Below are 26,246 nucleotides of genomic sequence, written 5' to 3' on the forward strand. Positions count from 1 at the left end.
CAACTGTGTTTGCAAAAAAAATAACCAAAAAAGAATCAGCATTCTAGAATATTCCCACTCTTACAAATCAGTAAGAAATAGGCAAACAACCCAATATAAATATAGACAAATAACATAAATATTCTCTTCACAGAAGAATACTTAATGTCCAATAAATCTATGAAAAAGACAGGAAAATACAAATAATTCAGACTACAGTAAGAAACTATGGAAAACTATTAAATTATTAGAACTTTAAAAATCTGATAGTACTAAGCATTTGGCAAGGGTGAGGGACAAGGGGCACTCTTATTCAATGTTAATGGGAACACAAATTGTCACAACACTTTGGAAAACAATTTGGCTTTAGGCTGTAAAGTTGAATATGTGCATACCCTACAATTTAAGAATTTCATTCCTAATATATACTCCAGAGAAACTCTTACCCACATGGCCAAAAAGACACATACAAGAATGCTCATAACAGCATCACTCATAATAGCAGAACTCTAAGAACAACTCAGATATCCATTAACAGGAAAATGGATAATTTGTGGTATAGTCATACAACCGAATTTTATATATATAGCAGTGAAAATGAATCAGTCACACGGATGCATTTTTACAACATAATTTTGAATTTAAAACAAGCAAGCTATGGAAGAATACATACAGTATAATATAATTTCAATAAAGCCCAAAGTCAATAAAAACTAATTTTTTTGTTTCTAAAAAATATACAGATTAAAACAAAACAAAAAGTAATTTAAAAGGGAAAGATTAGAATTTTTGTTTTTCAGCTGCATGCTCTGACTCCCAGAACAGAATTGTGAGCTAGCTACTAGCATCTTGGGCTTGTCAAGACTGAATCAGGCCAGATTCACAGCACAGCTTTCTGGATTATCATCATTCTGTGTAAGGAGCCTGTGGGAGGCAGACATACCCAGAGCTCCACATATGAAGGTTGGTAGAGACTTGAATGAAACAGGTCTGTGCATGAGCTCCAGAGTGGAGTGCTGACCAGAGACCAGAGAACAAAAGGCAGGGACTGAAACCCAGCCATTCCAGGGGAGAGGCCCTGCACAGTGCTATTGAGAGTTCCTGCTCCACTTTCTCTAAAGCCCCTTGAAGGCCCCTAGATCATCAGTGAGGATGAAGACTACATCAACAAAATTGGAGTGAACACTGAATTAGGACTTCTCACAGATTCTAAGGAGGTGCAAAATCACATCAAAAGAGATAGATAGTTATGAACCACATGGCAAAACAAGACCCAACTTGGATAAAAAACACACACCAATACATAATCAGAGAAGCCTTCAGCATTACCTACAAAAAAAATGGTTAAAAACAAACAAAAAAAAGACATGAGTTTAAAGAATAAATAGATCATTTTTTTTCTCTACTACTATCCATTCCAAAAAATGTTATTGGCCTGGCGCGGTGGCTCATGCCTCTAATCCCAGCACTTTGGGAGGCCAAGACAGGCAGATCACCTGAGGTCAGGAGTTCAAGACCAGCCTGGCCAACATGGTGAAACCCCATCTCTACTAAAAATATAAAAATTAGCCGAGCATGGTGGTGCATGCCTGTGGTCCCAGCTACTTGGAAGGCTGAGGCAAAAGAATTGCTTGAATCCAGGAGGTGGAGTTTGTGGTGGGCCAAAATTGCACCACTGCACTCTAGCCTGAGCATCAGAGCAAGGCTCTGTCTCAAAAAAAAAAAAGAAAAGAAAAGAAAAGAAAAAAGTTATTGACCTTTACATGCCAGTCATCGTAGGGTAAGTAGGGACTAAGATTCACCAGCCTTGGTGGTTGGAAGTAACATAGTGTGCTTTGCAATTTTGAGAGTACTCTTGGGCAAAAGTGAGTCAATATAAATGACTCTATTAATAAAAAGTCATTTTGTGTTGGGTTTTGATCATTTCACCTCAGCAAGTGGGATACTTACATTTCACACAGGAAAAGGCATGAGATGAGGACACAGGAGCAATTGAAGAGCCAGTTGACAGTGGACCCAGGCAGAGAGTGAGAGGAAGAAAGGGCTGGAGAACTGGGCCATTCTATTCACAGCCAGAGGCTGCTTGCCTTTTGGCTGCACCATTGCAGCTGCATCCTGGTTCCTAGCTGGTCATAAGAGTCCCAGCCATGCCCTGAAAGGGCTTTCCATGCACCAGCAGCTATGGGACCAGATGGAGATGTGGATAAGCAAACCATCGCATAGGTACCAGGTGCTTGTGTCTTCCCAAGAAGTGCGGATGATCTACACAGCCACATGACCTTTTCATTTACATGAGGCCAAAAAAAAATTATTATTTATGAGTTTTTGTTAACTTCACTTTAAGTTACAAAATAAAGTTTAGCCATGTATAATCAAGGCAGGGGTTATACTCTAGCTGAATTCTAAAGGTGAACAGAAAATAATCCATATTGAACTATAGAACTAGACGTTGGAAGAAATGGCAAGGTAGGTGTGGTATGGTATAGTTTACTATAGAAATGGCATGGTATAGTTTACTGAGTGTTTACTATATGCCAAGCACAATGCTTAGCCAAGCACAATGCTAAGCATTTGACATGCGTCAGCTCATTTAATCCAATTTATAAGGTAGGTACTGTCATCACCATCCCCATTTTCCACAGGAGGAGACTCAGGCAGAGAGACATGAGGTTACATGCCCAAAGTCACATGTTTGTAAGTGGCAGAGCAAGGTCTGATTGACTTCAAAGCCCATGCTTCTTTCACTTTGCTCTATTGCATTTATAGTGAGGGGCAATGCTGCCTTCGTCAGGACCCACAGGAAGGAATCTTACCGGGAGGGGGCAGGGAGCTGATGGAAATCGTAGAGGAGCCTCTTGGGGCGTGGTTGGAGTGGAGAGCAAGGCAAGGTTGAACTGGGCACAGTCGTCCTGAACCCAGTACTTTGGGAAGGCAGATTCCCTGGAAACCTGCACTTGATTCCACACCCAAAGATCCCCCAAAGTGCTTTCGACTACCGAAGAAAGGGAGACTGAAAAATAGGCTGGGCGCCGTGGCTCACACCTGTAATCCCAGCACTTTGGGAGGCTGAGGTGGGCAGATCACCTGAGGTCAGGAGTTCGAGACCAGCCTGGCCAACATGGTGAAACCCTATCTCTACTAAAAATACAAAAATTAGCCAGGCATGGTGGCAGGTGCTTGTAATCTCAGCTACTCAGGAGGCTGAGGCAGGAGAATTGCTTGAACCCAGGAGGCAGAGGTTGCAGTAAGCCGAGATCATACCATTGCACTCCAGCCTGGGCGACAAGAGCTTCATCTCATTAAAAAAAAAAAAACAAAACAAAAACTGTAGCCAATAAAATTAGAAGTTACTCCACTGAAAAAATGATTAAATTGAGTGATTCTGTTCAACCTGTGTTTGTCAAGTACAGTGTCAAGGGGAATCAGTGTAGCAGCACAGGGAACTCTCTAACAGGCCAGATTTTAGGACACATAAGACTGAAAAAATGACATGTAATCCCGGATAAAAGTCTAGCTAGAACGTGTGGGTATAATGCAGCAAAGAGGCTGAATCTGAAAAACAACAACAAAAAATGCTCTAAAGGCAGCAAAATAGTGTCTTGAAAGCTGCTTCTTTTGGATCGAGAACAAGGAAGGATAGGCCCAGTGCATGTGGCAGATGGTATAATGTTAGATGACGAGGAAAGGCAGAATTCTCAGCTCTCAGCTTTTCTGTTTTCTCTATCAAGGAAAAACGATCCTTAATCTAGAAACATTAAACAAATATCTAGAAGGGATTGAATCTAGATACGTGGAAAAAATGAGACAGCTGTAAGGCCAGGTGAAAGATGGAACATAGAACAGTGTCTTGGATGTAGCATTATTCAATCAGAACTTGCTGAATTAAGCCCCTGCTTTTGAAATGTCTTGCACATTGACCGGGCACGATTGGTGACACCTGCAATCCCAGCACTTTGGGAGGCTGAGGCAGGTGGATTGCTTGAGCCCAGGAGTTCAAGACCAGCCTGGGCAACATAGTGAAACCCCATCTCTACTAAAAACACAAAAATTAGTCGGGCATGGTGGCACATACCTATAATCCCAGCTACTCAGAAGGCTGAGGCAGGAGAATCTCTTGAACCGGGGAGGCAGAGGTTGCAGTGAGCTGAGATCATGCTACTGCACTCCAGCCTGGGTGACAGGGTGAGATTCGGTCTCAAAAAAACAAAACAAAACAAAAAACAAAAGAAAAGAAATAGCTTATACATATGACCTCAGTCTTTGAAAACTCATGGAGAATTTTGGAACCAAAAGGCTAGAGGTCTTGGAGCACATTTTCCATTTTTCATATGGAAAAGAAGCATGAATTATGATCCTTGTCAAAATTCTAGAAACTATTATTATTATTATTATTATTATTATTATTATTATTTTGAGATGGAGTTTTGCTCCTGTTGCCCAGGCTGGAGTGCAATGGTGCAATCAGGGTTCACTGCAACCTCCGCCTCCCAGGTTCAAGGGATTCTCCTGTCTCAGCCTCTGAGTAGTCGGGATTACAGGTGCCTACCACTATGCCAAGCTAACTTTTGGTATTTTCAGTAGAGATGGGGTTTCACCATGTTGACTCAGCTGGTCTTGAACTCCTGACCCCAGATGATCCGCTCACCTCGGCCTCCCAAAGTGCTGGGATTACAGGCGTGAGCCACCGCGCCCAGCCTAGAAATAATTATCAAAGAAATTGTGGACCAGGTGCGGTGGCTCACTCCTGTAATCCCAGCATTTTGGGAGGCCAAGGCGGGCAGATCACAAGGCAGGATATGGAGACCATCATGGCTAACACGGTGAAACCCCGTCTGTACTAAAAAAAAGTACAAAAAATTAGCTGGTGTGGTGGTGGGCGCCTGTAGTCCCAGCTACTCGGGAGGCTGAGGCAGGAGAATGGTGTGAACCCGGGAGGCGGAGCTTGCAGTGAGCCGAGATTGCACCAGTGCACTCCAGCCTGGGTGACAGAGCGAGACGAGAATCCATCTCAAAAAAAAAAAAAGAAAGAAAGAAAGAAAGAAAGAAAGCAAGAAAGAAAGAAAGGAAGGAAGGAAGAAAGAAAGAAAGATTGTGAATATTTAGAAAGAATTTTGATATTACTAGAAACCACTCGTGTTTCGTGAGAAGCTGTGAAAAACAAATGTCATTTCTTTTTCTGGATGGAGTTGCAAGGTTTGTAGTGCCAATGAACATGACAGACATTGTGGAGCTTCAGTTCAGGAAATTATTTTGACCTTGGTCATTTCTCTAACAGCCTCATAGACAAGATATAGCAATGTGGGCTGGATGACACCAGTTTGATGCATATAGAGTCGGCTTCATCCAAAGGCTGAGAAAGGTCCCTAATGATGGTCCAGATGGCTGTCTTCCATGTCCAGTTCCATCTGACATTTTGCTTTCTAATATCACATAAATGTACAGGATGCCCATTTATCAATTCTGCAGAAATCTCAGGAGAAATGTATCAGCTGGATAAAATATTCAAAAGATGTCTCCATAACGTGCCAAATAAATAAGGTGATATTTAACAAGATGCATATAAAGTCTTGAATTGGGTTATGAAAAAGATCAGTTGCACAAGTAAAAGATGAAGGTATCAGACTTAACTACCACCATTGTGGAAAGGCCAGAGTTCATTTACTGGTAAATAAGAGCCCCAGTGAAGATGCTGCTAAAAAGACTTCTGCAATCTCTGGGCATAGGATGAAGGTGTGAGAGAGAGGGTCTCTCCATTTTGGGTTGTTTATATAGTGTTTAATTATAGACTATCTTTAAGATATATCTTGGAAAATTAGAGGGTAAGCAGAATGGGCATCCTTCCTAGGACAAAATGACTGACGATCTGGAGGCGCTGTGAAAAGAGCAAACTTAGTGAATTGTGAGACGTGTCCTCAAATATCTAAAGGTCTGTCATGTAAAATATAGTTACTGTTTTCCATCTTCCTCCAGGAAGAAAAACTGGAATCAGTGGTTAGCGGCCAACCCATTGAAGGCCAATAGAAAGAAGTTTTCAGGACTTAAAAGTACACAGCCCTGCAGTGGGCTTCCTGGACAGGAGAGAGCTCCCTCGTCCCATGGATAATTATAGAGCAGCCACCTGTGAGGGAGGAGCAGAGGGAATTCCTGCACTGGCTCATGGCTGGACCAGATGACCCCGGAGGGTTCTTCTACCATGTGTATTGTATGATTTCAATAGTGACAGTTCCCATTTATTGAGCTTATACTGTGTGCCAGGACTGGGATAAGGGCTTTGTGTGCATAATCCCACTGCAGCTGCATGGCAGATAGAGACTGAGGCTTAGGAAGTCTATGATAATTGCTCAAGCCCACACAATGGGAAGTAGAGGAGTGGCATTTTGATCCCAAGTCTGAGTTTAAAGTGTACATTCTTAACTTCTATGTTCTATATGATCTCTGGCGTACATACTTCATTCTTTCCTCCAATAACAAATGTCCGTGAATGCCTTGTTCTTCCCCTCCTCTCCCTGGCAAACTCTGTCATCCATTTAGACTGAGCGCACCTGCTGTCTCCTCTCTGAGGCTTTCCCTGGCTTTCTCCACACACAATTAATTGCCTGCCTCCTGTGTTCTCACAAGAGGCATGTTGTATTCTATTTGGCTATGTTGGTTTTCCCCAATGGACCATGAGCTCCCAGTTACCTAAAGAGCTGGAACCAGTGTTTACTCGCCCCTGTCCGGCACCACTAACAATGCGTAGAAGATGTTGGCCCTCAATGTTTATAAATTTGCTTGCTCATACATTCCTTCACTCAAGAAGCCTAAGAAAAATTAACACCTTATTTCCCTCCCTCCTCCCTTTCTCACTTTAGTCCTTTACACACAACACTTCACACATCATTCTCCTACTCCACCTCCTTTAATGTCCCTTTGTGTTCTACAGCATGACGTGCAAATGCCTTAGCACTACTCTCTGTGATGAGATCATCAAAAAATGCCAGGCCTCCTTGCCCACCCCTCCATGCCCCTCAGCCCCTCCCAATCTCTGTCTCCACCATCTTCTTCCCCATTGCCTTGTGTTTCCTCAAGTTGTTCCCTCTTCTTGAAAAATGCCCTCTTCCACCTTCATTATTTCCTCTCAAAAGTGTTACCTGTTCTTCCACCCCAGTCCCTCAGAAAGTCCAGCCTCACACCCTGATCAGGAAAATCCTCCCTCCCCTGTGTGCCCACAGTGCTTTTTGTTGCTTTATTGTGATTGTTTTCTAATATTCTATTTTATTCTAGCTATTTGAGTCCCTGTGATCCAAAGAGTATCTAATGATATCCTTTTTGGTAGGCACAATGCCTTACTATCTGCAAATTTCTCATGCAATGTAACATTATATATCACTGTATCTTCAGTACCTAAGGCAATACCAACACATAGGAGGTGTCTGATAGATAGATGTTATTAAGTGAATGGATGAAACAGAAGCCAAGCTCTGCATTCTAGCACCAGTTTCCCCATAAAGTAAATAATTTGGGATATTGCATATACAGTCCACCCTTCTGCATCTGTAAATTGAAAATATTTAGAGAAAAATTAAAATAATACAATAAAAAATAATACAAATAGAAAAACCAATACAATATGGCAAATATTGACATAGCATTTATATCATATTCAGTATTATAAATAATCTAGAAATTATATAAAGTATACTACAGGATGTGTATAGGTTATATGCAAATACAGTCACCTCTTGGTATCTGTGTGGGACTGGGTCAGAACTCCTGTGCAGATACTAAAATGTATGAATGCACAAGACCCTGATATAAAATGACATAGCAGGCCAGGCACGGTGGCTCACACCTGTAATCCCAACAATTCGGGAGGCCAAGGCGAGAGGACCATCTGAGGCCAGGAGTTCGAGACCATCCTGGCCAACGTGGTGAAACCCCATCTCTACTAAAAATACAAAACTTAGCTAGGTGTGGTGGCGCACACCTGTAGTCCTAGCTACTCAGGAGGCTGAGGCAGGAGAATCACTTGAACCCGGGAGGCGGAGGTTGCAGTGAGCCAAGATCATGCCACTGCACTCCAGATTGGGCAACAGAGAAAGACTCTGTCTCAAAAAAAAAAAAAAAAAGGCATAGTATTTGCATATAACCTATGTACATCTTCCCATATTTTAAAATCATGTCTGGATTACTCACCATACCAAACACAATGCCTACAAATTACTTCATTTGTATGGATTCAACATAGTACTTGAAGTGCAGCAAATTTGTGTTTTTTGGAACTTTGTGAAATTTTTTTTCTGAATATTTTTGATCCACAGTTGGTTGAATCCACAGTTGAGGAACCCACAGATTGGAAGAGCTGACCATACTATGTCATTATATATAAGGGACTTGAGCACTCATGGATTTTGATATCCAAGAGGGGGTCCTAGAACTAGTCCTCCATAAATACTGAGAGATGACTGTAAATCTTTCTGGGCCCCGGTTTTATTATCAATAACAAGGTGGTCCAGGAGACACGGAGAAAAGGGAACTAATTTTTATGGATTTCTTGCTATGTGCAAGGCAATGAACTAGGCATATTATTTATCTTAGACTATTTTAGCAGGAGGGAGGGAGAAATATACATAGCAGTGAAGATTGTGGGTTTAGGATCAGACACCGTTAAGTTCAGGCTCTAGCTCTGCTGCTTACCGTGAACTTGGGCAAGTTTAATCTTTTAAACCTCCATTTCTTCAGCTGTCAAGTGGTGATGATAAGTGTATCTACAGAAAAGTTTGTTATGAGGATTAAATTAGGTGCTGCATATAAGGCACATAGCCCATCAACTGGCATGTAATCACTACAAAATAAACAGCAGCTCATTATTATTGTATTGCCTGTGTGTCTTATTATTCCACTTTAACCAGTGAAGAAGCAGAGGTTCGGAGAAGTTAAGCAACTTGCACAAGGTCACACAAAGCTTCTGTCTGCCTTGTTTTCCCCTCGGCGTATGGGACCCTCCAGGATAAATCCTTCTAGGATGGCCATGAGCTTTGCCATACAGCTTGTGTTCTCCTTTCAGGGTGAAATATTTGAAAGCCACCTTTTAACATTTTAGTACCTAGATATTTAGTATCTAACATTAAACATCTAAGAAGCAGTGCCAGTTTTCTCGTGATTCTTCTTCTGTTTAATAAAGGTCATAATCTAAGTCATTAGAATATATGGATATAACTTTTCCCCCATGAGACACAAAGCTAATAACTTTTTTATTATTATTATTTGGCTTTTCTTTGTTCAAAAAATCAAAATGCCAGTCAGCACTCCTCTGTGACCAAATGTGGCACGAGCTTCCCTGCCCCATGGAAGGAGCCACACGCCACCTGGGCACTCAGTAGGCATTTGATCTGGGGGAGAAAAAGAAGAAGGAAATGAGGACCAGCAGCTAGGGTTGTCCTTGGTGAAGGATGTGATGCATACACATATGTAAGTTTTACAAAGAATATACGAGTAGGCGGGGGAGGGTCGTTTGTGGTGGGATGTTATCGTGGTTATGTGACAATTGGAACTGGAGTAGTCATGCCCTAAGTGTCCAAGAAGACCCCCCCGCGCACGTACCCACAGCATGCACAGGTGGGTTTTATTTGTCATACCCATAACCTGGAGGCACCTACAGGGTGTCAGGGAGCTGCTGCCTGCAGAGCCCTTGTCACTACAAACATAACCTGCTAAAGTGGCTCAAAGCAGTTTGATCATGGGGAGAGAAATGCCAATCTAACCCATTTGCTGTTGATTTCTTAAGCAGATTCAGGCACACAGGATGAAGCACAGCTTTTGCAGGAATGGTTTAAGCTGGTTCTGGAGAAGAATAAATTAATGCGATATGAGTCGGAGCTCCTAATCATGTAAGTAAGGCAACACAGATACCAGCGAGTCCTAAAAGCAAAGGGGCAAAGGGGGGTGGCTTACCCTCCTAGGCCGAAGTCTCGGGACTTTTTCTCCTTGTGCATACAGAATAGTGATTGAGGCAAATTGATATTTTATGTCTTGCATATCATGCTGGCATTAGTGCAAAGAATCTTTAGCTGTCTGTTCTTTCTCTCTGCAGAGTCCTGTGGCTAAAATAGGTTTTGGGTAATGGGTCTGGAGCTGAAGGTCATTTGGTTTTCAATCCATCCCTGTTCCCTGGGTCCATCTTAAAAGAGGGATCACACACCTGCAATGGGAAGGCTGTGTCTGGCCTCTGAGTGTAAATCTTGGGAAGGACTCAGTGACATACGCCTGACCACTTCCTGTGGCTTTAAGAGAATGAAGGACTGAGATCTGTCTGGCTGTCCTCTCTGAATGCAGTTGCAGCCTCGTTGGGAGACCAAAAAGTGGAGATGGATGTCACCACACTCTGAAAAAGCTGAAGGTCACTATACCTGTCATCATTCTAGAGGGAAAAAAGTAACATTTAGTATCAATTGAAGTGCCATAAGTTGTGCTGGGTGCTTCCATTTATGCTGTCTCGTTTCATTTTTGCCCCAACCCCAGGAAGTAATTTTAAGGGCTTTTGAAGGAGTGTAATAAATACTATCACTCTTCCCTGCCTGGGTTCTGAGCCAGGTGAGAAATAAGACAACCAAGTCAATAGAGGAAACATCAAAATATTATCTTTATTACCAATAATGGCTTATATGATAATGGCTTGTACCTGGCTAAGTATGACAGCCCAGATTAGCTTGCTACCTTTATTCGTTTCCTAGGCTGCAATAACAAATTGCCACAGACTGGATGGCTTACAACAGAAATTTATTCTCTCACTGTCTGGAAGCCAGAAGTTCAAAATCAAGGTGTTGGGGGAGCTGTGTTTCCTGCAGAAACACAAGGAAGGACCTGTCCTTGCCCTTTCCACTTTTTCTGGCTCCAGGCTTTCCTGAGTTTGTGGCTGCATCAGTCTAGTCTCTGCCTCTGTCTTCACACAGCCTTCCCTGTGTGTCTGTGTCTTCTCTTCTGCTCTTATAAAGACACTTGGGTCATTGGGTTTAGGACCCACTGAGATAATCCAGAATGTTCTTATCTTAAGATCCTTAACTTAATTGCATCTGCAAAGACCCTTTACAAATAAGGTCACATTCAGTTTCCATGGGTTAGGACGTGGACATATCTTTTAGGGAGTCACCATTCAACCTACTACACTAACCAACCCCAGAATTAGACATATACCTGCCTAATCACAAAAGGTAGTAGACTCACCTGCTCCTTAGGGGCAAGGCTGTTATCCTAGACCAGTGGGGTTCAGCCAGGGGCAATAACCTCAGAGGATGTTTGGCAATGTCTGAAGACATTTTTGTTGTCACATCTAGGGGCAGGGGTGCTATTGATATCCAGTGAGCAGAGGCCAAGGATGCTACTAAACATCCTACAAAGTACAAGACAGTCCTTCCTCCCACCAAAAAATAATTATTTGGCCTAAAATGTCAAAAGTGTCAGGGTTAAGAAACCTTGCCCTAGAACTATGGCAAGGCTTATTGAGAACACATGTTTGCTGAAGACTGGCTGAGCCTGGGAGAGAAAGAGAGGAGTGAGTTGAGCTCACGTAGTCTATTTTTCCCAAATTTACCTCCCCTGGTGAGTGAGGAAGGGTAGGGTTGGGAGAGGTGGCCCGGAGTTACATTCATCGAGTTCCATTGACATGGAAGGTAATGCCAGGAATTGGGAAGAAGGGGGGTCATCTCTAGTGATGATTTGTTTTATTATAACTTTTTTTTTTTTTTGAGACAGAGTCTCGCTCTTTCACCCTGGCTGGAGTGCAGTGGTGTGATCTCGGCTCACTGCAGCCTCCACCTCCTGGGTTCAAGTGATTCTTCTGCCTCAGCCTCCCAAGAAGCTGGGACTACAGGTGCACACCACACCCAGCTAATTTTTGTATTTTTAGTAGAGACAGGGTTTCACCATGTTGACCAGGCTGGTCTCGAACTCCTGACTTCAAGTGATCCACCCACCTCAGCCTCCCAAAGTGCTGGAATTACAGGCCTGAGCTACCATGCCCAGCCTTATTACAACTTTTTAAGTTGATGCATATACTGAGATTCAGGGCAACTAAGTAATTTGTCCACTCTACCTGACTACAAAGCCCTTTTTATATAGCTACTGTGTCTGCATTGAGGCCAGGTATGAATGATAAATTGTAAAAATGTAAAAATTATTTTAAAAGTATAAAAAATTTATCAAGCACATTCTATGCACCAGGGACTATGCTGGGTTCTGTGGAAATAAAGATGGATAAGGTCATAGACTCTATCTTCTAGGATCTTGTGGTTTTAAGGGAAACACATAGGCCCGTGCATAGCACAGTAGTGATAAGAAAACTCAGAAGAGCTCCATGGCGATAGAAGGGTCTGCCTGAGAGTCAGGGAGGCATGGCTGCTGCCTGTGTCCCATAACTGCAGCTTCCCCGGTCAACGCGCTGTAGGAAGGACTTTCCTCTCCAAAGGAGGGTGAATAGGAAAACTTTGGCATGTGAACTAGACAAAGGCTAGTAGGAGCTCTGCTAAAGCATGGGTTTTAGTTTGGGGAAAGCCCTGAATGAGCATGGAGAAATGTCTTATTGGTATCTTGATTCAAGGCTTTTGGGAACCGGATGCCAAGACACTTCAAAGAACAAGAGGTCTATTGGGGAAAATGCCTATGAAGGGAGAGGGAGCAGGAGGAAGTGAGAAGTCTTCAGACTCCACTGCAGTTCTGATGCCTGTAAAAGGAGAGTGGGGAGGGAGAAGAATTGGGCAGGAGGAGCCCCAGATGCAGCGCAGCTCTGAGAAAGTCTTGGCCAGGCCAATGGGAACATCAGTGCAAAGACTGCCCATCGAGGAATTCCATGCAGGCAGGAACGGGGCAACTGCAGCACCTCGTCTCTGCCCGGTCTGCATGACATGGAAGTGGATTTTGCAGCAGCAGTGAGCTCATTATGCTTCTCCCAGAAAGTTCTCTTAAAGGAAGATCTGACCGGTCCGTCTCCATTGGCTACCACAGTGGGCCACAAGAAGTTCAGGGTTGATAACAAGAAGCAGGGACCTTGGCCCACGTAGTAGCAGATGTAGTAAAAATAACGCCAGTAACTGGGTATAACAAAGTGACCCCAGCACCTATAGGGGTGATGTGTGATACACATGCAGATGGCAGGTGGAGGCTGGAAGAGGAGGCCCCACCAGGTCAAACCCAGGAACCTAGTCTCGGCCCTCACCCTCTTCAAGTCTCTGTTGCAGTGAACACCTTTGACCTTTCTCTTTTCTCTCAAAACATCCCTTGCTTGTCTCTGTGATGGTGCACTTCTTGTTTTGTTCTTCCAACCTTTGGATGGCTTCTTCCCTGGCTACCTTTTTTGTTTGGCTTCTAAATGTAGGTATTTCCAGGCTTCTGTCTTCAAACTGTTTCTTTATCTATAGCCTTCCTTTTAGGGATCACACAACTTCAACTCTCACCTCTGACCACTGCCACATCTGTGTGTGGTCCTCCTTTCTTCTGAGAACTCCAGAGTGGCATTTGGGAGCCTCCACATTACCACATGGGCTAGCCTGTGGGGAGCTCACACACCCACGGTGATATCAGTGGGGCATCCCCTGGCATGGAAAACTTAAGTTCCATGTAACCTTCACTGAGGACTCACCTCATTTCTTGACTTTGCTGCTCCTCTCAGTGGAAATGCTGAGCCCCCAGCACTCAAGCCTGACCACCCCAAAGCATCACTGACTCTTTCCACCTCTCCTACAGCCAGCTGGAGAGTTGCCTGAGTTTTAAGTCCCCCACCCCACCCACACAAAATGTCTCACTTTTGTTTCCTCTATTTGGTTTTCTCATGTACCACAATCAGAGACTTGGGCATCATTGGAGTTAATGCTCTAAGTCAAGTTACTCCTAAAAGAGAGAAAAGCTTTTGATTGTCATTGCTTCTCCCGGGCCTATGCTAGTCATTTCTTCACTATTCTCCTCACCCCCACCCCATCCCTAAAGGGTGGTCTGGATGGCCTTCCAAAGCCTACTGAGAGCACATTGCAGCCTTCAGCTGCTCCCCCTGGTCTCTTGAGTTCAGTGTATCTCAGCAATTTTTCCATGTACCTTCAGAGATCCCAGCAGCAGCAGAACCTTCAGTTTAAAGACAGGCTAAGGCTGGGTGCAGTGGCTCATGCCTGTAATCCCAGCACTTTGGGAGGCCAAGGAGGGCGGGTCACCTGAGGTCAGCAGTTCGAGACCAGCCTGGCCAACAGGGTGAAACCCTGTCTCTACTAAAAAGACAAAAATTAGCCCACTGGCAGATGCCTGTAATCCCAACTACTCAGGAGGCTGAGGCAGGAAAATCGCTTGAACCTGGGTGGTGGAGGTTGCAGTGAGCCAATACCGTGCCACTGCAGTCCAGCCTGGGTGACAAGAGCAAACTCTGTCTCCAAAAAAAAAAAAAAAAAAAAAAAAAAAAATTAGCCAGGTGTGGTGGTGCACGCCTGTAATCCCAGCTACTTGGGAGGCTGAGGCAGAAGAATCACTTGAACCTGGGGGGCGAAGGTTGCAGGGAGCTGGTGCCACTGCACTCCAGCCCAGACGACAGGGTAAGACTCGGTCTCAAAAAAATAATAATTACAATAAAAAATAAAGATAGGCTAAAACTCTAGTCTTAATAAGGAAAAAAGAATGCTGTAGCTACTCTCAATGGGCTTATTCGTCAATGTTTCCTCACAAATCTATAGTATTTATAAAATTTGAACATTTTCTCACCCAGGGCCCAGGAACTGGAATTAGAAGATCATCAAAGCAGACTGGAGCAGAAACTGAGAGAGAAAATGCTCAAGGAGGGTGAGTATGCTTGGGCCTTTGTTCAGAACTTCCCCCTAGAAAGGCTCCTGAGCAGCGTGTGCCACAAATCCCAGAGTGGGGCGCTCTTCCTGCCTGCCAGCCTGCAAGTCAGAGGAAAGTACAAAGCCAGCCTGCCTCCCACCAGCAGCACCACAAGCCCCATTTAGCCTCATTCACTTGGGCTGTGAGGGCAGTGCTTTCCCCCATCCCAAGTGGCAGTAGGAACAAAGTCCTATGTTCACTTATTCATTCACGTATCCACCCATTCATTTAACACACATTTACTAGGAACTGTGGTCCTGGTTTATGATGAAGAGCAAGCCCTGCCCTCTAGGAGTTTGTGGGCTCACTGGGGAGACTAACACCCCCAGTTCCGTAATGCTAGTTCAGTGAGATGAAGGCCACATCAGAAGGGCTTTGGGATCCCAGGGAAAGGCGGGCCTAGTGCTGCCAGGCACTAGAGCTGGTAAAGGAAACGTTCCCTCCCAGCGTGGGCAGGGCCAGGGCATCACACATGAGAAAACGATTCCACCAGGAAGCAAGGAGAGTAGAGATAAACTCAACTGACACAGTATACTGCTGTATGCATTTATTAGTTCCTGCCAGAAAGGCATATTCACTCTGTTTTGCACCTGTGTGTTTGCAGTGCCAGATCCATGCATGACCTTCCCATATTCAGACCTAGATCTAAAAGAACAACTTAAAGAATGTCTATACCTCAGGGATCTAATACTGCACCTACCTTATGAGGTTGCCCAGTATAGGGCAAGTACTGAGCAAATGTTAGGCATTATTATCACTGATTTGTATTTAGGTATTTTCGCGCCCAATTTACAAATTAGAAAACTGAGTCTCAGAGAATTTAAATCCCATGCTCAAGGTGAATGGTAGGGCTAAGATTTAGGAACAGATCACAGATCAGGGTCTCCTGTTCTTTCCCATGTGTCAGTAATTTGCAGACTGTTTCTTTATAGCAACAGAATTCTAACAAAATCCTTATGCAGCAGCACTGTACAGACTAAAGTGGTATAAATCATTTTTTATATGTCAGAGGGGCTCAGATGGGTCCATCCATGACAAGCCTAAACTGAGAGAGGATTTTTTTTATTTTTCTGTGCTGTTTATTAAATGAATAGTAATCCTGGAATATACCTAACTTAATAAACCATAGGTTCTAACTGATATCTGATTTATATATCAGATTTGAAAAGTTTAATTTGTTCTGTTTCAGGATACTAAATAAATACCACCAAAGACTATTTGCCACCTTTGATTCTTTTTAAAAAAAATTCTTACTAAGAAGTGAAGGTCATAGGTTTTTCTCAACCCTGTCAGATGTATCCAAAAAATGTAGTTTCTTTATTCTGTCTGTACCTGAGCTCATCTTCTGCCTACGCATCCTCCCACTGATTAGCAAGGAAAAAAAATAGGAACTCTTTACCCCTCCATGGTAAACTTAATCTGATGCAATAACTTAAACAATCCGTGTAGGAGATGCTCGGTCTCTTTGGGATGAAAATGTGCAGTCTTGAAGATGCCACCCCTCCCTTCTCTGTCTCTCCCCAGGGTGACTGGCAGGTAATGGGAAAAGGCAGGTCTGTGTGACCTTGTGGTGGCATTAGGACTCTGTGTGGGGTGCTCTGCTTATTGAGTCCCCTCATGGCATCCCCCATCATTGGACTGCAACTCTCTCTGGTGGCATCTGCAACTGAGGTGTGTGCTGGTCTCATCCATAGCCTGCCCACTCTCTCGGGGTGCCTGAGAGCCTGCGGGCATTCCTGGCTCACCCAGCCTCACCTCAGCACATCCTCCATTCAGCATGGCTAGACAGTCTCTCCTGTGGGGTCACTCTGCCCCATGGGGGAACCCTGTGGCAGGTCCACTAGCCAGCTGTCTCTGGTAACAGTGGGGCAAGTGGACCCTTCTAGGCTCCACCCATGCCGCATACAGCACACCAAGATCTGAGGGGCCACACTCAGACCCTTCTTCTCTGCCCAACCATAACATAAGACAGTAGTCTTATGTTTATACATAGGGATGCCCTTTAAGCTGGCTTCTTTCCAGAATTCTGAACAAGGGCAGGGCAAGAGTCCTTTGCCCATCCACCAATGAGATATGACATTACCTGTCCCCTTTGGGGCTTCTAAGACCCAGAATGGAGAGACCGAGCATGGGGCTCTAACCCTCTGCCCCTCCTGCCTCTCTTCTTTCTTCTTAAAACTTGAGGTGCAATGGGGTGGTGTTTCTTTGTCTCCCTTTCATCAGACCTACCTGCTTCCCGGCCCAGACCTCAGAGCTAAGCCTGATGAAGGAAGTGGCACCCTCTCTACTCTGGGAGGAGGCTCCCCACCCAGTCCTCCGTGTGTTAGACACAGGGGCTCTAGGAATTTAGAAAGTCTTCTCCCAAGGCAATTGTCTGCTTGACAAGACTTAAATCTGGCTTCAGAATCCTGTTTTCTGTGTCCAAAGCTCATTACTACTTGTTTCCTACTCTGTCCTTTCATTTTCTAACAATCCTATCTCCCCCAGGCAACCGAATGCCTCAGGCCAATTATCAAGAAGACAAAGGGAAAAGCAAAGTCAGTGTGGAAACACCTTCCTATCAGACAGTTGTAGCCTCACTTTGCTTCCCTGTGGTCCCTAAACAAAAGGCTAGTTTGTCATTAACTACACATGAAAAAGATTCTGGCTGGGCGCTGTGGTTCACGCCTGTAATCCCAGCACTTTGGGAGACTTTGGTGGGCTGATCACAAGGTCAGGAGTTTGAGACCACCCTGGCCAACATGGTGAAACCCCGTCTCTACTAAAAACACAAAAAATTGGCCAGGCGTGGTGGGAGACACCTGTAATCCCAGCTACTCAGGAGGCTGAGGCAGGAGAATCACATGAACCCAGGAGGTGGAGGTTGCAGAGAGCCAAGATCATGCCACTGCACTCCAGCCTGGGCAACAGAGTGAGACTCCATCTCAAAAAAAGAAAAAAGAAAAAAAAAGATTGTGGTCATTGAAACAGTAGCCACTGGTGCAGGTGGTTTACTTAGAAACTTCTCACAGATTTCTTTGCTGTGGCTCAGCTATGTTTATGGAAACCGCCTTTTTTGTTGTTTTGTTAGCTTCTCTTTGGGGCAGAGGGAAGGTTGGGGGATTTGATAGGGTTTGGCTGGTATTAAATTCCTTTTCTTACAAAGGGGTTTTCCCTGTCGCTTTGTACATATCTTCAAGATGAAAACTGAGTGAACTGCTTCACCGCACCCACCTTTCTCATCTCTCGCTCTAAGGGCGGTTCCTTGGTGTTAAATTCATTTCCTTGTTTTCTCCATTAAAATTAAAGGCAGAACAAGTCCATAACAATCGAGAATGTCCATGCCAAAAACTCTCCCGGGGCCCAATCTTCTCTGAGCCCAGTGGTTTTCTTTTTTTTCTTTAGAGAGCCAGAAAGATGAGAAGGATCTAAATGAAGAGCAAGAAATATTCACCGAGCTGATGCAAGTGATTGAGCAAAGGGACAAACTCGTCGATTCCTTAGAGGAACAACACATCAGAGAAAAAGCCGAGGACCAGCACTTTGAAAGCTTCGTATTCTCCAGAGGCTGTCAGCTGAGCAGGACTTGAGGAGGCCCGTAGTCCCTCTCCCTGGCTGCACGTTGGGACCGGATCAGGCCAAGTGCACCACACACCCTCATGGGTCTTTCTGCAGGATTTATCATCCCTGGAACTTAAGTTATACCTTACTGCATTTTTTAAAATTAAAATTCTCTTGCACGCATGGCAGCTTCCCAAGGTCCTTCCAGAGATTCAAATGAAGAAAACCCAAAGACTGTTTGGCAATTGGCAGTCAACTTCAGCCAGGCTCTCAGACTGGAGGTGTTGTTGGCAGATGACCAGCATTGTTTTCCCTAGAAAGTGACACAAAGACTTGACTTTCCTGCTACTTTTATCATTTTCCTTCCCAATTCATTGAGTTACATACTTTAAGATTCTTGAGAAGCTGCCTTTTCATTAATATGTCCATATTTGCCTTTTTTGTATGGATGACCAGTTTCCAAATGTCAGAAAGAAGCAGCCGCAGTTTAAAGATTAGGTTAATATTTAAATTGTGTTTCCAGAGAAAGAGGAGAAACCTTGAGATTACTGATTACATAAAGCAAATAACTCATATAGCAGGTGTTAATTCAATCCAGGGTGAATTTAATTTACCAGGTGCATTTATAAGCCTTAATATAATATACATAAGCAATGAGAGCTTAATAGAACATTTGAGCCTTAATTTTATTTTAAGAAGAAAAGAAAAAAGGAAATAAAACTTTAACTTTATGCCAGTGGGATTGTTAGTGTTCACCAAACACTGCTGGCTTAGAAAAGCTTTTCGTCCCCGTGCTATGCTTTTTATGGACCCTGGAAAATAATGAAAAGCATTTTCAGAAAATGAATGATTTTAAAGTACTTTTTAAATAAGTGTTGATGATGGCAGAAAACAAAAGAGGGGAACTTCTTTTATTTGTTGATAAAATATTGGTGAGGTTGGTGCTGCTACTGAAACGGAACACACTAGGGTACAAGAGAAGGAATGCTTCTTGCTGGTGCTCTTCTTAAAGAGAGAAGTATCTCTCCCTCTCCCCAGGAACTCTACAGAGCAAGGACAAAACCACTTCTGACTTAGAGGGAGGGCTGAATGCAGTGACCCTATTTACCAAATCCCAAACTGGGTCATGAATTTTTTTAATGACATTTCAGTTTGAAAAGAAAGCTGGAAGATGGAGTTTGTGTGCTGACATGTTGGAATTCCTGGGGCATTATGAGGGTTCCCATGGGGGCCAAAGAAGAGAAGATTTAATATGGTGATGTGTTGTCATAAAACATTTGATTGTTTTTGCTCGGATTCTTTGAAGATTTAGTCTATTATCGATAAGAGAAACACTAAAGAACTCTTGGTTGTGTATTTGGCCGCTCTCATTTCGGCAAGTGTTTAAATGTGTCATTAGACAAAAGGTGCTCTGCAACAGTTGGCTCTGACTGGAGACCAAATTTCTCTCAAATCAATCCATGAACCACTTCTGTCAGAGACGCTCTCTGCACGCACCAATCTGGCCAGCTCACAAGCCAGAAATTAGATGTATAACTGGATTTCCTCTGAGTCAGCCAATGCTTTGGGTTACATTTAAGCACAACCTTTCTATGTTATAGCAAGTTCCAAAGGTTGCAGTTCTTTTTCCTTTTCTTTCCTTCCTTCCTTTTTTTTAAAAAAAGATAAGAATCAGGTCTTCCAGGGCCTGAATTCTATTATTAGGCAATATGAGGAGGCACCTACCTACCTACCTACCTACCTATGAAAACTGTACCACCTCTGGATATTTATCTATTTTTATTTATTTGTGTATTGGTGAGAATTGATAATATCATTTCCTCATAATTCAGGTTTTCAGGTGTTATAATTTGGAGAAGACCTATTAGCACTAAGAAATTGGTACATAAGCTATTTAATATACAAATAACCCAGATGTTTGGGGCAGTGAGTTGTATAGTATTAAAGATTTCAGCTATCAGGCATTTAGAGGTAAGACTATGGATGCAGAAGAATATCAACTCATTATAAGAAAAAGATTTATAACGTCAGTTTTCATTCTAGAATATGCAGCCATATTCAGGCCCCAGTCTTTTCTGTCAGTTGCATAAAAGTGCATCCTTTGATGCCTGCATACATTTAACAGATGATGTTCAAGTGTGTCATGTTTGAGTTGTTATTGTGCAAAAGAATTAATTGCCACTTACTTTAATTTGTTATATTTCCATCCCAAAGAATGAATCTCCCAAGAGGGCCAAGAGAGAAGGTGGTTTGGCCCCTAGTATTCTGTTAATAGATGAGAGAAGCAATTTGTTCACTTGCTTTCACAGGCTGTGCTGTGTGGTTTATGGCTCAGTTTTATCTGGCCAAGTTAAAACGTAAACTTCATCCTTAACAGTTTTCTATATACACTGGCCTTTCTGTTTTACTAGTACATAAAAACCATTTCAACATTTCCAATGGACACAAATATTGTGTCTGTTGAACTATCTAAAATGATTCCATTCCTTATTTACAAGAGAGAGCATTCTAAGACTCTCAAAATGTAAAATACTGTACATTTTGAAGACAGTTTCTTTGTATGCAATATGAGTAGGATTATGATGAAAACACACAGAGTCTGCAGTGCCCCATAAAAGGGCACTAGTGAATGTGATCAAGGCCAAACTATATAGGACTCTGAATGGGACAGAAAGCCCAGCCTCAGGTCATATTTCACAGTCAGTCTCACACAGCTTCTAAGTTAAATCAAAGTGTTTATGATAGTTATAAGGTCAGAATTGTACCTAAGTTGGGCCAAGAGGACATTTCTTAAGCTTGCTCTCCCAAACCATTGATTTATTGGTCTATTTATTTAACATCCTCTGAATGCCCATGGGGTTCTGCAGCCCTGTGCCAGATGCTGAGATACAGAAAGAATATTAGTCCTTAACTCCACCTCCAAATAAATAGAAAGATCAAGAAGTAGGTACCATCCCCAAATACAAAGATGAAAAGCTATTTTCATTATAAGCATCAACCTATTCTACTCACGTTTATCTCAAGCATAAAGAATATCCCCCACTATCACAGGGCTTCTTGGGCTGTATTTAGAAATACAAAATAAGTTTGTATTTCTAAAACTGTGAAAAATCATCTCAGGTTGTACTGTTCATTTAAACCTTGACTTTGGCAGTGTTAGGCTGCTTGGAATCAATCAATGCCAAGATGCACCATGTTAATTGCAACCGAGAAAGGAAGTGGCAGGTGTTTCCAACCCTGATGAGCTGCAATGAAATTGATGTTTTCTGCATTCTGGAGGCAAATGACAATTCAGCAGTGTCTCTCTTCCCAGGAAGCAGATTTACAGGCTTTTCCTTCCAAACTGAAAATGGCAGCATGCCCCACCCAGGTGGCTGATCAGAGAACTACCTCAGCAGGGCAGAGGTGGCAGGGGGCAGCCGGGGCCGCCACATGAACACAGAGCGGCAGTCATTGGATGTGGTGAGCTCAAATGTAGGAGTTTATTGTAATAAGAAAGTTCACATACAGGGGAAAGTGTACGATTTCATCTACTGTTTATCTTCTAACCTCACTGCTGAGTAGCTTGTAAAAGATTAATTTGCTCCAACAATTGGGAACTATTCATGTGGATGGAAATGTGTTATTTGTGCACTGCTATAGATACTGAAATGAACCAAAAATAAATGGTTTTGTGTCTCAGGAATCAAAACATTTTCATGTGGGCTTGGTCTGGCACCTCTGAGGGCAGCATCCATTTCATTTATTTGCTCTCAGTGAAAGAGCCTGGGCAAGGCTTTGATTTTGTGTGGGAGTCTGTTAATTAACCTGGGAGATTTTATTACCATGGGGCATCTAGAAGGACTTACCTGACCAGCAAATTGGATTTGAATGGGAGGAGAAGCGAAGAAGGCTCACCTCAGGTGTATTCCTTCAACAAAGAAAGCTGTTTTCAAGGCTGGGGAAGGGGAGGGATGAGGCTTATGGTAGCCCCAGCCCCTCCCTTTCTCTCACCTTTCTCTCACCTGGTTTTGTATTTAATTCGCTCAACAGGAACGTTTCCTTCTGCGCAGATCTAGCCTCTTCCTTCAAGTCACATTCTTTTAGTTTGTTCTTATTACCTCTTTTCTTAACCCCAGCACATGCATATTCTTAAACTATGAGTGCAGGATACGCCAGAATTGCCACATCACAGTAATCAACCCATGAGTCCCAGGAGCTCCCATCATTCCACACGAAGGTGCCCCATTTGTTTGAAAGCTTTGGTCTGCTGATCAAATATTTGAAAGGATTTATTTTTCCATTGAGCATCAACAACAAATATACATAACTGCAGATGAGAGTTCCTGTTTTACCAGCACTAATGTGGGGAGTGAAGAGCTCCAAGCAACAGCCACCTCTGATGGCACTTTGCAAGTTTTTCCTTGGGGCTCAGCTGACATCCTCATACTCACAGAGCTGCAGACTCTCAGCCATTGCTGCAACTCACCATCTCTGAGCCTTCAGGGCACACTTTGTAATTTCATGCTCACTCCCTCTCCCAGTTCACTTAGAAATAAAAGAAAGCAAAACCAAACATCACAGCACCCTTCCCCCAGCCCCTCTGACCCTGATAATGGTAACAGCTACTGTGAACTCAGCTCTTCTCACCTACCAGGTGAACTAGGCCAGGAGACTCACTCCCCAGAACTCTGTCACCTCTCTGATTTCGTCTGACTCACTAGAGTGCTCGTGGAATCTCTTTGGGGACCATCTCTTTGGACTGCCCTCTGCTGACCAGATGTCCAGCCCCTTGCACAGCTCTTTGGCCAATACTCCTTCAAGTATACCCTTTAGTGTTTCCAGCAGACAACATCTGGCCTTGGTGATTTGGTTCCATTTCATTGTTAGATATAAGACTTCTAACCTTCCTCCCTAAGAGGAAACATCCAACGTATGAATAGCTATAATATCTCCCCCCAAGAAAGATGGAAGCGGGGTCTCTCACTCCTCCAGATCACACTGACCTAGGAAAGAATTGGGGAGAGGAAAATCAAGACCATGGGTATAATCTCAGTGGCCTGGGACATGGACCACACACCAGTATAATCACTGGGGCCCCAGGTATTCCCCCTTGCCTGGCTGAGTCTGCACTGGCTCACACCTACTGCTTTCTGCCCTTAAAAGCATTGCTGTGCTCTTGTTTACCTGTGTGTTATTCATTCCTCTGTTAGATTACCCAAGAAGGAACTACTGATTTTAGGGCTTCACTTCTGCAGCTGGCCCTCAGCTAGCATGCTGAGGTGAGAAAATCTCTCCACCACTGTCTGTAGTTCATTATTACCCCTGAAGGGTAGGTGAGCAGGTCATCTGTCTCAAAGAACTTTGGACTCATTCCCCCATGGCTGAATCAGAGGCAATTTGAGTGGCATCATCCTGTGTGGTCCTCAAAAACAGCCCTGCCTTCAGTCTACCATGTTACCAACTAAGGCTGAGGTTGTCCAACTTCCTCCTGTCCTGTGACTTCCCTGCCCACCAAAAGAATTCCTATTCTCCCACTCCATCCCTGCCACCTGGACAGCCTTCACCCAGACAGGTAGAATTCCTGGAGGACATGCTCACCGGCAGGCTGACCTTCAAAGGCCACCACTAATATTCCGGAGTTCCCAAGGGGGACATGCAATGAGGCTTGTCCCTTAAGACCCCCACTCCACAGACATTTCATTTCTCACGCATTCCTTTCATCCTAAGAGCACATCTTGCTTGCAGTGATCAAAGAGATCCTCAAGAGGCTCTGGCTGGCTTCTCTCTTCCCCCTCCTGCTTTGCTGCAGTCAAATAACTCTGACTATTGGTTGGGATCCAGAGCTTTTGTAAAACCCTCATCTTGATCTGCAGGGGATGCCATTTTATCCCTTAGATGGTATGTGGTCCATGTCCCAGGCCACTGAGATGACACCAAGTTCTTGATTTTCCCCTCCCCAATCCTTTCCGAGGTCAGTGTGATCTGGAAGAGTGAGAGTCTCCTAGGGCTGCTGTTAACAAAATACAGCAGGTTTAAAACAGCAGAAATGTATTATCTCCCAGTCCTGGAGGCTAGAAATCCAAAGTTAAGGTGTCTGCTGAGCCATGTTCCCTCTGAGACTCTAGGGGAGGATTCTTTGTCGCCTCCTCCACCTTCTGGAAGTCCCAGGCATCCCTTGGCATGTGGCTGCATCACTCCAATGGCCATCGTCTTCCTGTATCTTTGCATCACATTCCCTCTGTGCATATCTGTGTCCAAATTTTCCTCTTCCCATAAAGATACAAGTCTCATTGGATTAGGTGCCCACCATATTCCAGTATGACCTAAATACAATTTTTAGCAACTAATTACATTGGCAATGACCCTAGTTCCAGGATCCCATTCTGAAGTACTGGGTGTTACAGCGTCAACTTATCTTTTTTAGGGGACAAAATTCAACCCATAACAGATGGCCTTCACATTTAGGAAGAATATCTTTTCCTAGTGAAAGCCACTTTGGGCTTGAATTTTGCCTTAATTTGCTTTGATATGATTGGTTTACCTCTATCCTGGGTTTTTAAGCTATTCAATAAAAAGCAACCCAGTAAAATAAATAGATAACAGAATACAAAAGAAAAGCTTCCTTCTATATGACAGATATAGATCACATGTAATTTATGAAATCTGAATGCAGCACCTAGACTCCAATTTTCGTTCCATTATCTTGGTACTTATAGTTACTATGTTATTATTCCTTTAATGGTTACCCTAGAGATTACAACATGAGCCTTGATTTATCAGAGTCCAATAGAAATTGCTACTTTTACTTCTTCCCAGACAATGCCTGGATCTTAAAACACTTAACTCCATTTATTCACTTCCCGATTTGAATGCTTCTGCTTTTGTGTATTTTATTTTGATTTAGTTTTTAAATCCTGTATTATTTATGTTGTTTTGTATAGTGAATAGGCTTTTATGCTTACCCATATACTTACCCTCACTTGGGATGATTTTCCTTCTGCCATTCACTTCAGTATTTCCTCTTGTTTGGATCAACTATTAATAATTTTTCTCATGGTGGATAAGCTTTTTGATGTGCTGCTGGATTCGGTTTGCTAATATTAGTCTCTCAGTTATTGGCTACATGTGATCTCTAGCCCATAATTTAAATTCTGGGTTTTGAATTACTTGTCCATAAAATGGTGGTGATGATAATATCATGTATGAGTCTCAAATGAAATACTAATAGCTTGGCTGGGCCCAATGGCTTATGCCGGTAATCCCAGCATTTTGGGAGGCCAAGGCAGGCGGATCACGAAGTCAGGAGTTTGAGACCAGCCTGACCAACATGGTGAAACCCTGTCTCTACTAAAAATACAAAAATTAGCCAGGCTTGGTGGCATGCGCCTGTAATCCCAGCTACTCAGGAGGCTGAAGCAGGAGAATCGCTTGAACCCAGGAGGCAGAGTTTGCAGTGAGCCAAGATCATGCCACTGCACTCCAGCCTGGGCAACAGAGTGAGACTCAGTCTAAAAAAAAAAAAAGAAAAAAGGGCACTTTTAAGATGGCCAAATAAGAACAGCTCTGGTTTGCAGCTCCTAGCGAGATCGACACAGAAGACAGGTGATTCTTGCATTTCAAACTGAGGTATCTGGTTCCTCTCATTGGGACTGGTTGGACAGTGGATGCAGCCCATGGAGGGCGAGCTGAAGCAGGGCAGGGTGTCGCCTCACCCAGGAAGTGCAAGGGGTCAGGGGACTTCCCTTTCCTAGCCAAGGGAAGCCATGACAGACTGTACCTGGAGAAACGGTACACTCTTGACCAAATACTGCGCTTTCTCCACAGTCTCAGCAACTGGCAGACCAGGAGATACCTTCCCATGCCTGGCTTAGTGGGTCCCACGCCCACGGAGCCTTGCTCACTGCTAGCACAGC

General features: G+C 43.6%; 1 protein-coding gene across 33 annotated transcripts in view; it reads left to right on the top strand.

The window, feature by feature from the left end:
- The window catches only part of MICAL2 (microtubule associated monooxygenase, calponin and LIM domain containing 2), a 265,639-nt gene extending 246,002 nt beyond the window's left edge, over positions 1-19,637 (top strand). For 13 of the 33 annotated variants that reach the window (XM_016920387.4, XM_054662094.2, XM_016920385.4 and 10 more), the window contains 3 exons: positions 9,746-9,848; positions 14,696-14,769; positions 18,196-19,637. In XM_016920387.4, coding sequence (XP_016775876.4) covers positions 9,746-9,848; positions 14,696-14,769; positions 18,196-18,380 — 362 coding nt within the window. In that variant the 3' untranslated portion in view covers positions 18,381-19,637. Of the gene's footprint in view, positions 1-9,260; positions 9,430-9,745; positions 9,849-14,695; positions 14,770-18,195 lie in introns of all 33 variants that reach the window. The other 20 variants (XM_054662116.2, XM_054662110.2, XM_016920388.4 and 17 more) reach the window with 3 other exon arrangements.
- Positions 19,638-26,246: the final 6,609 nt, after the last annotated feature.

The sequence above is a fragment of the Pan troglodytes genome, chromosome 9 (genome assembly GCF_028858775.2).
Source record: "Pan troglodytes isolate AG18354 chromosome 9, NHGRI_mPanTro3-v2.0_pri, whole genome shotgun sequence".
NCBI classification, from domain to species: Eukaryota; Metazoa; Chordata; class Mammalia; order Primates; family Hominidae; genus Pan; species Pan troglodytes.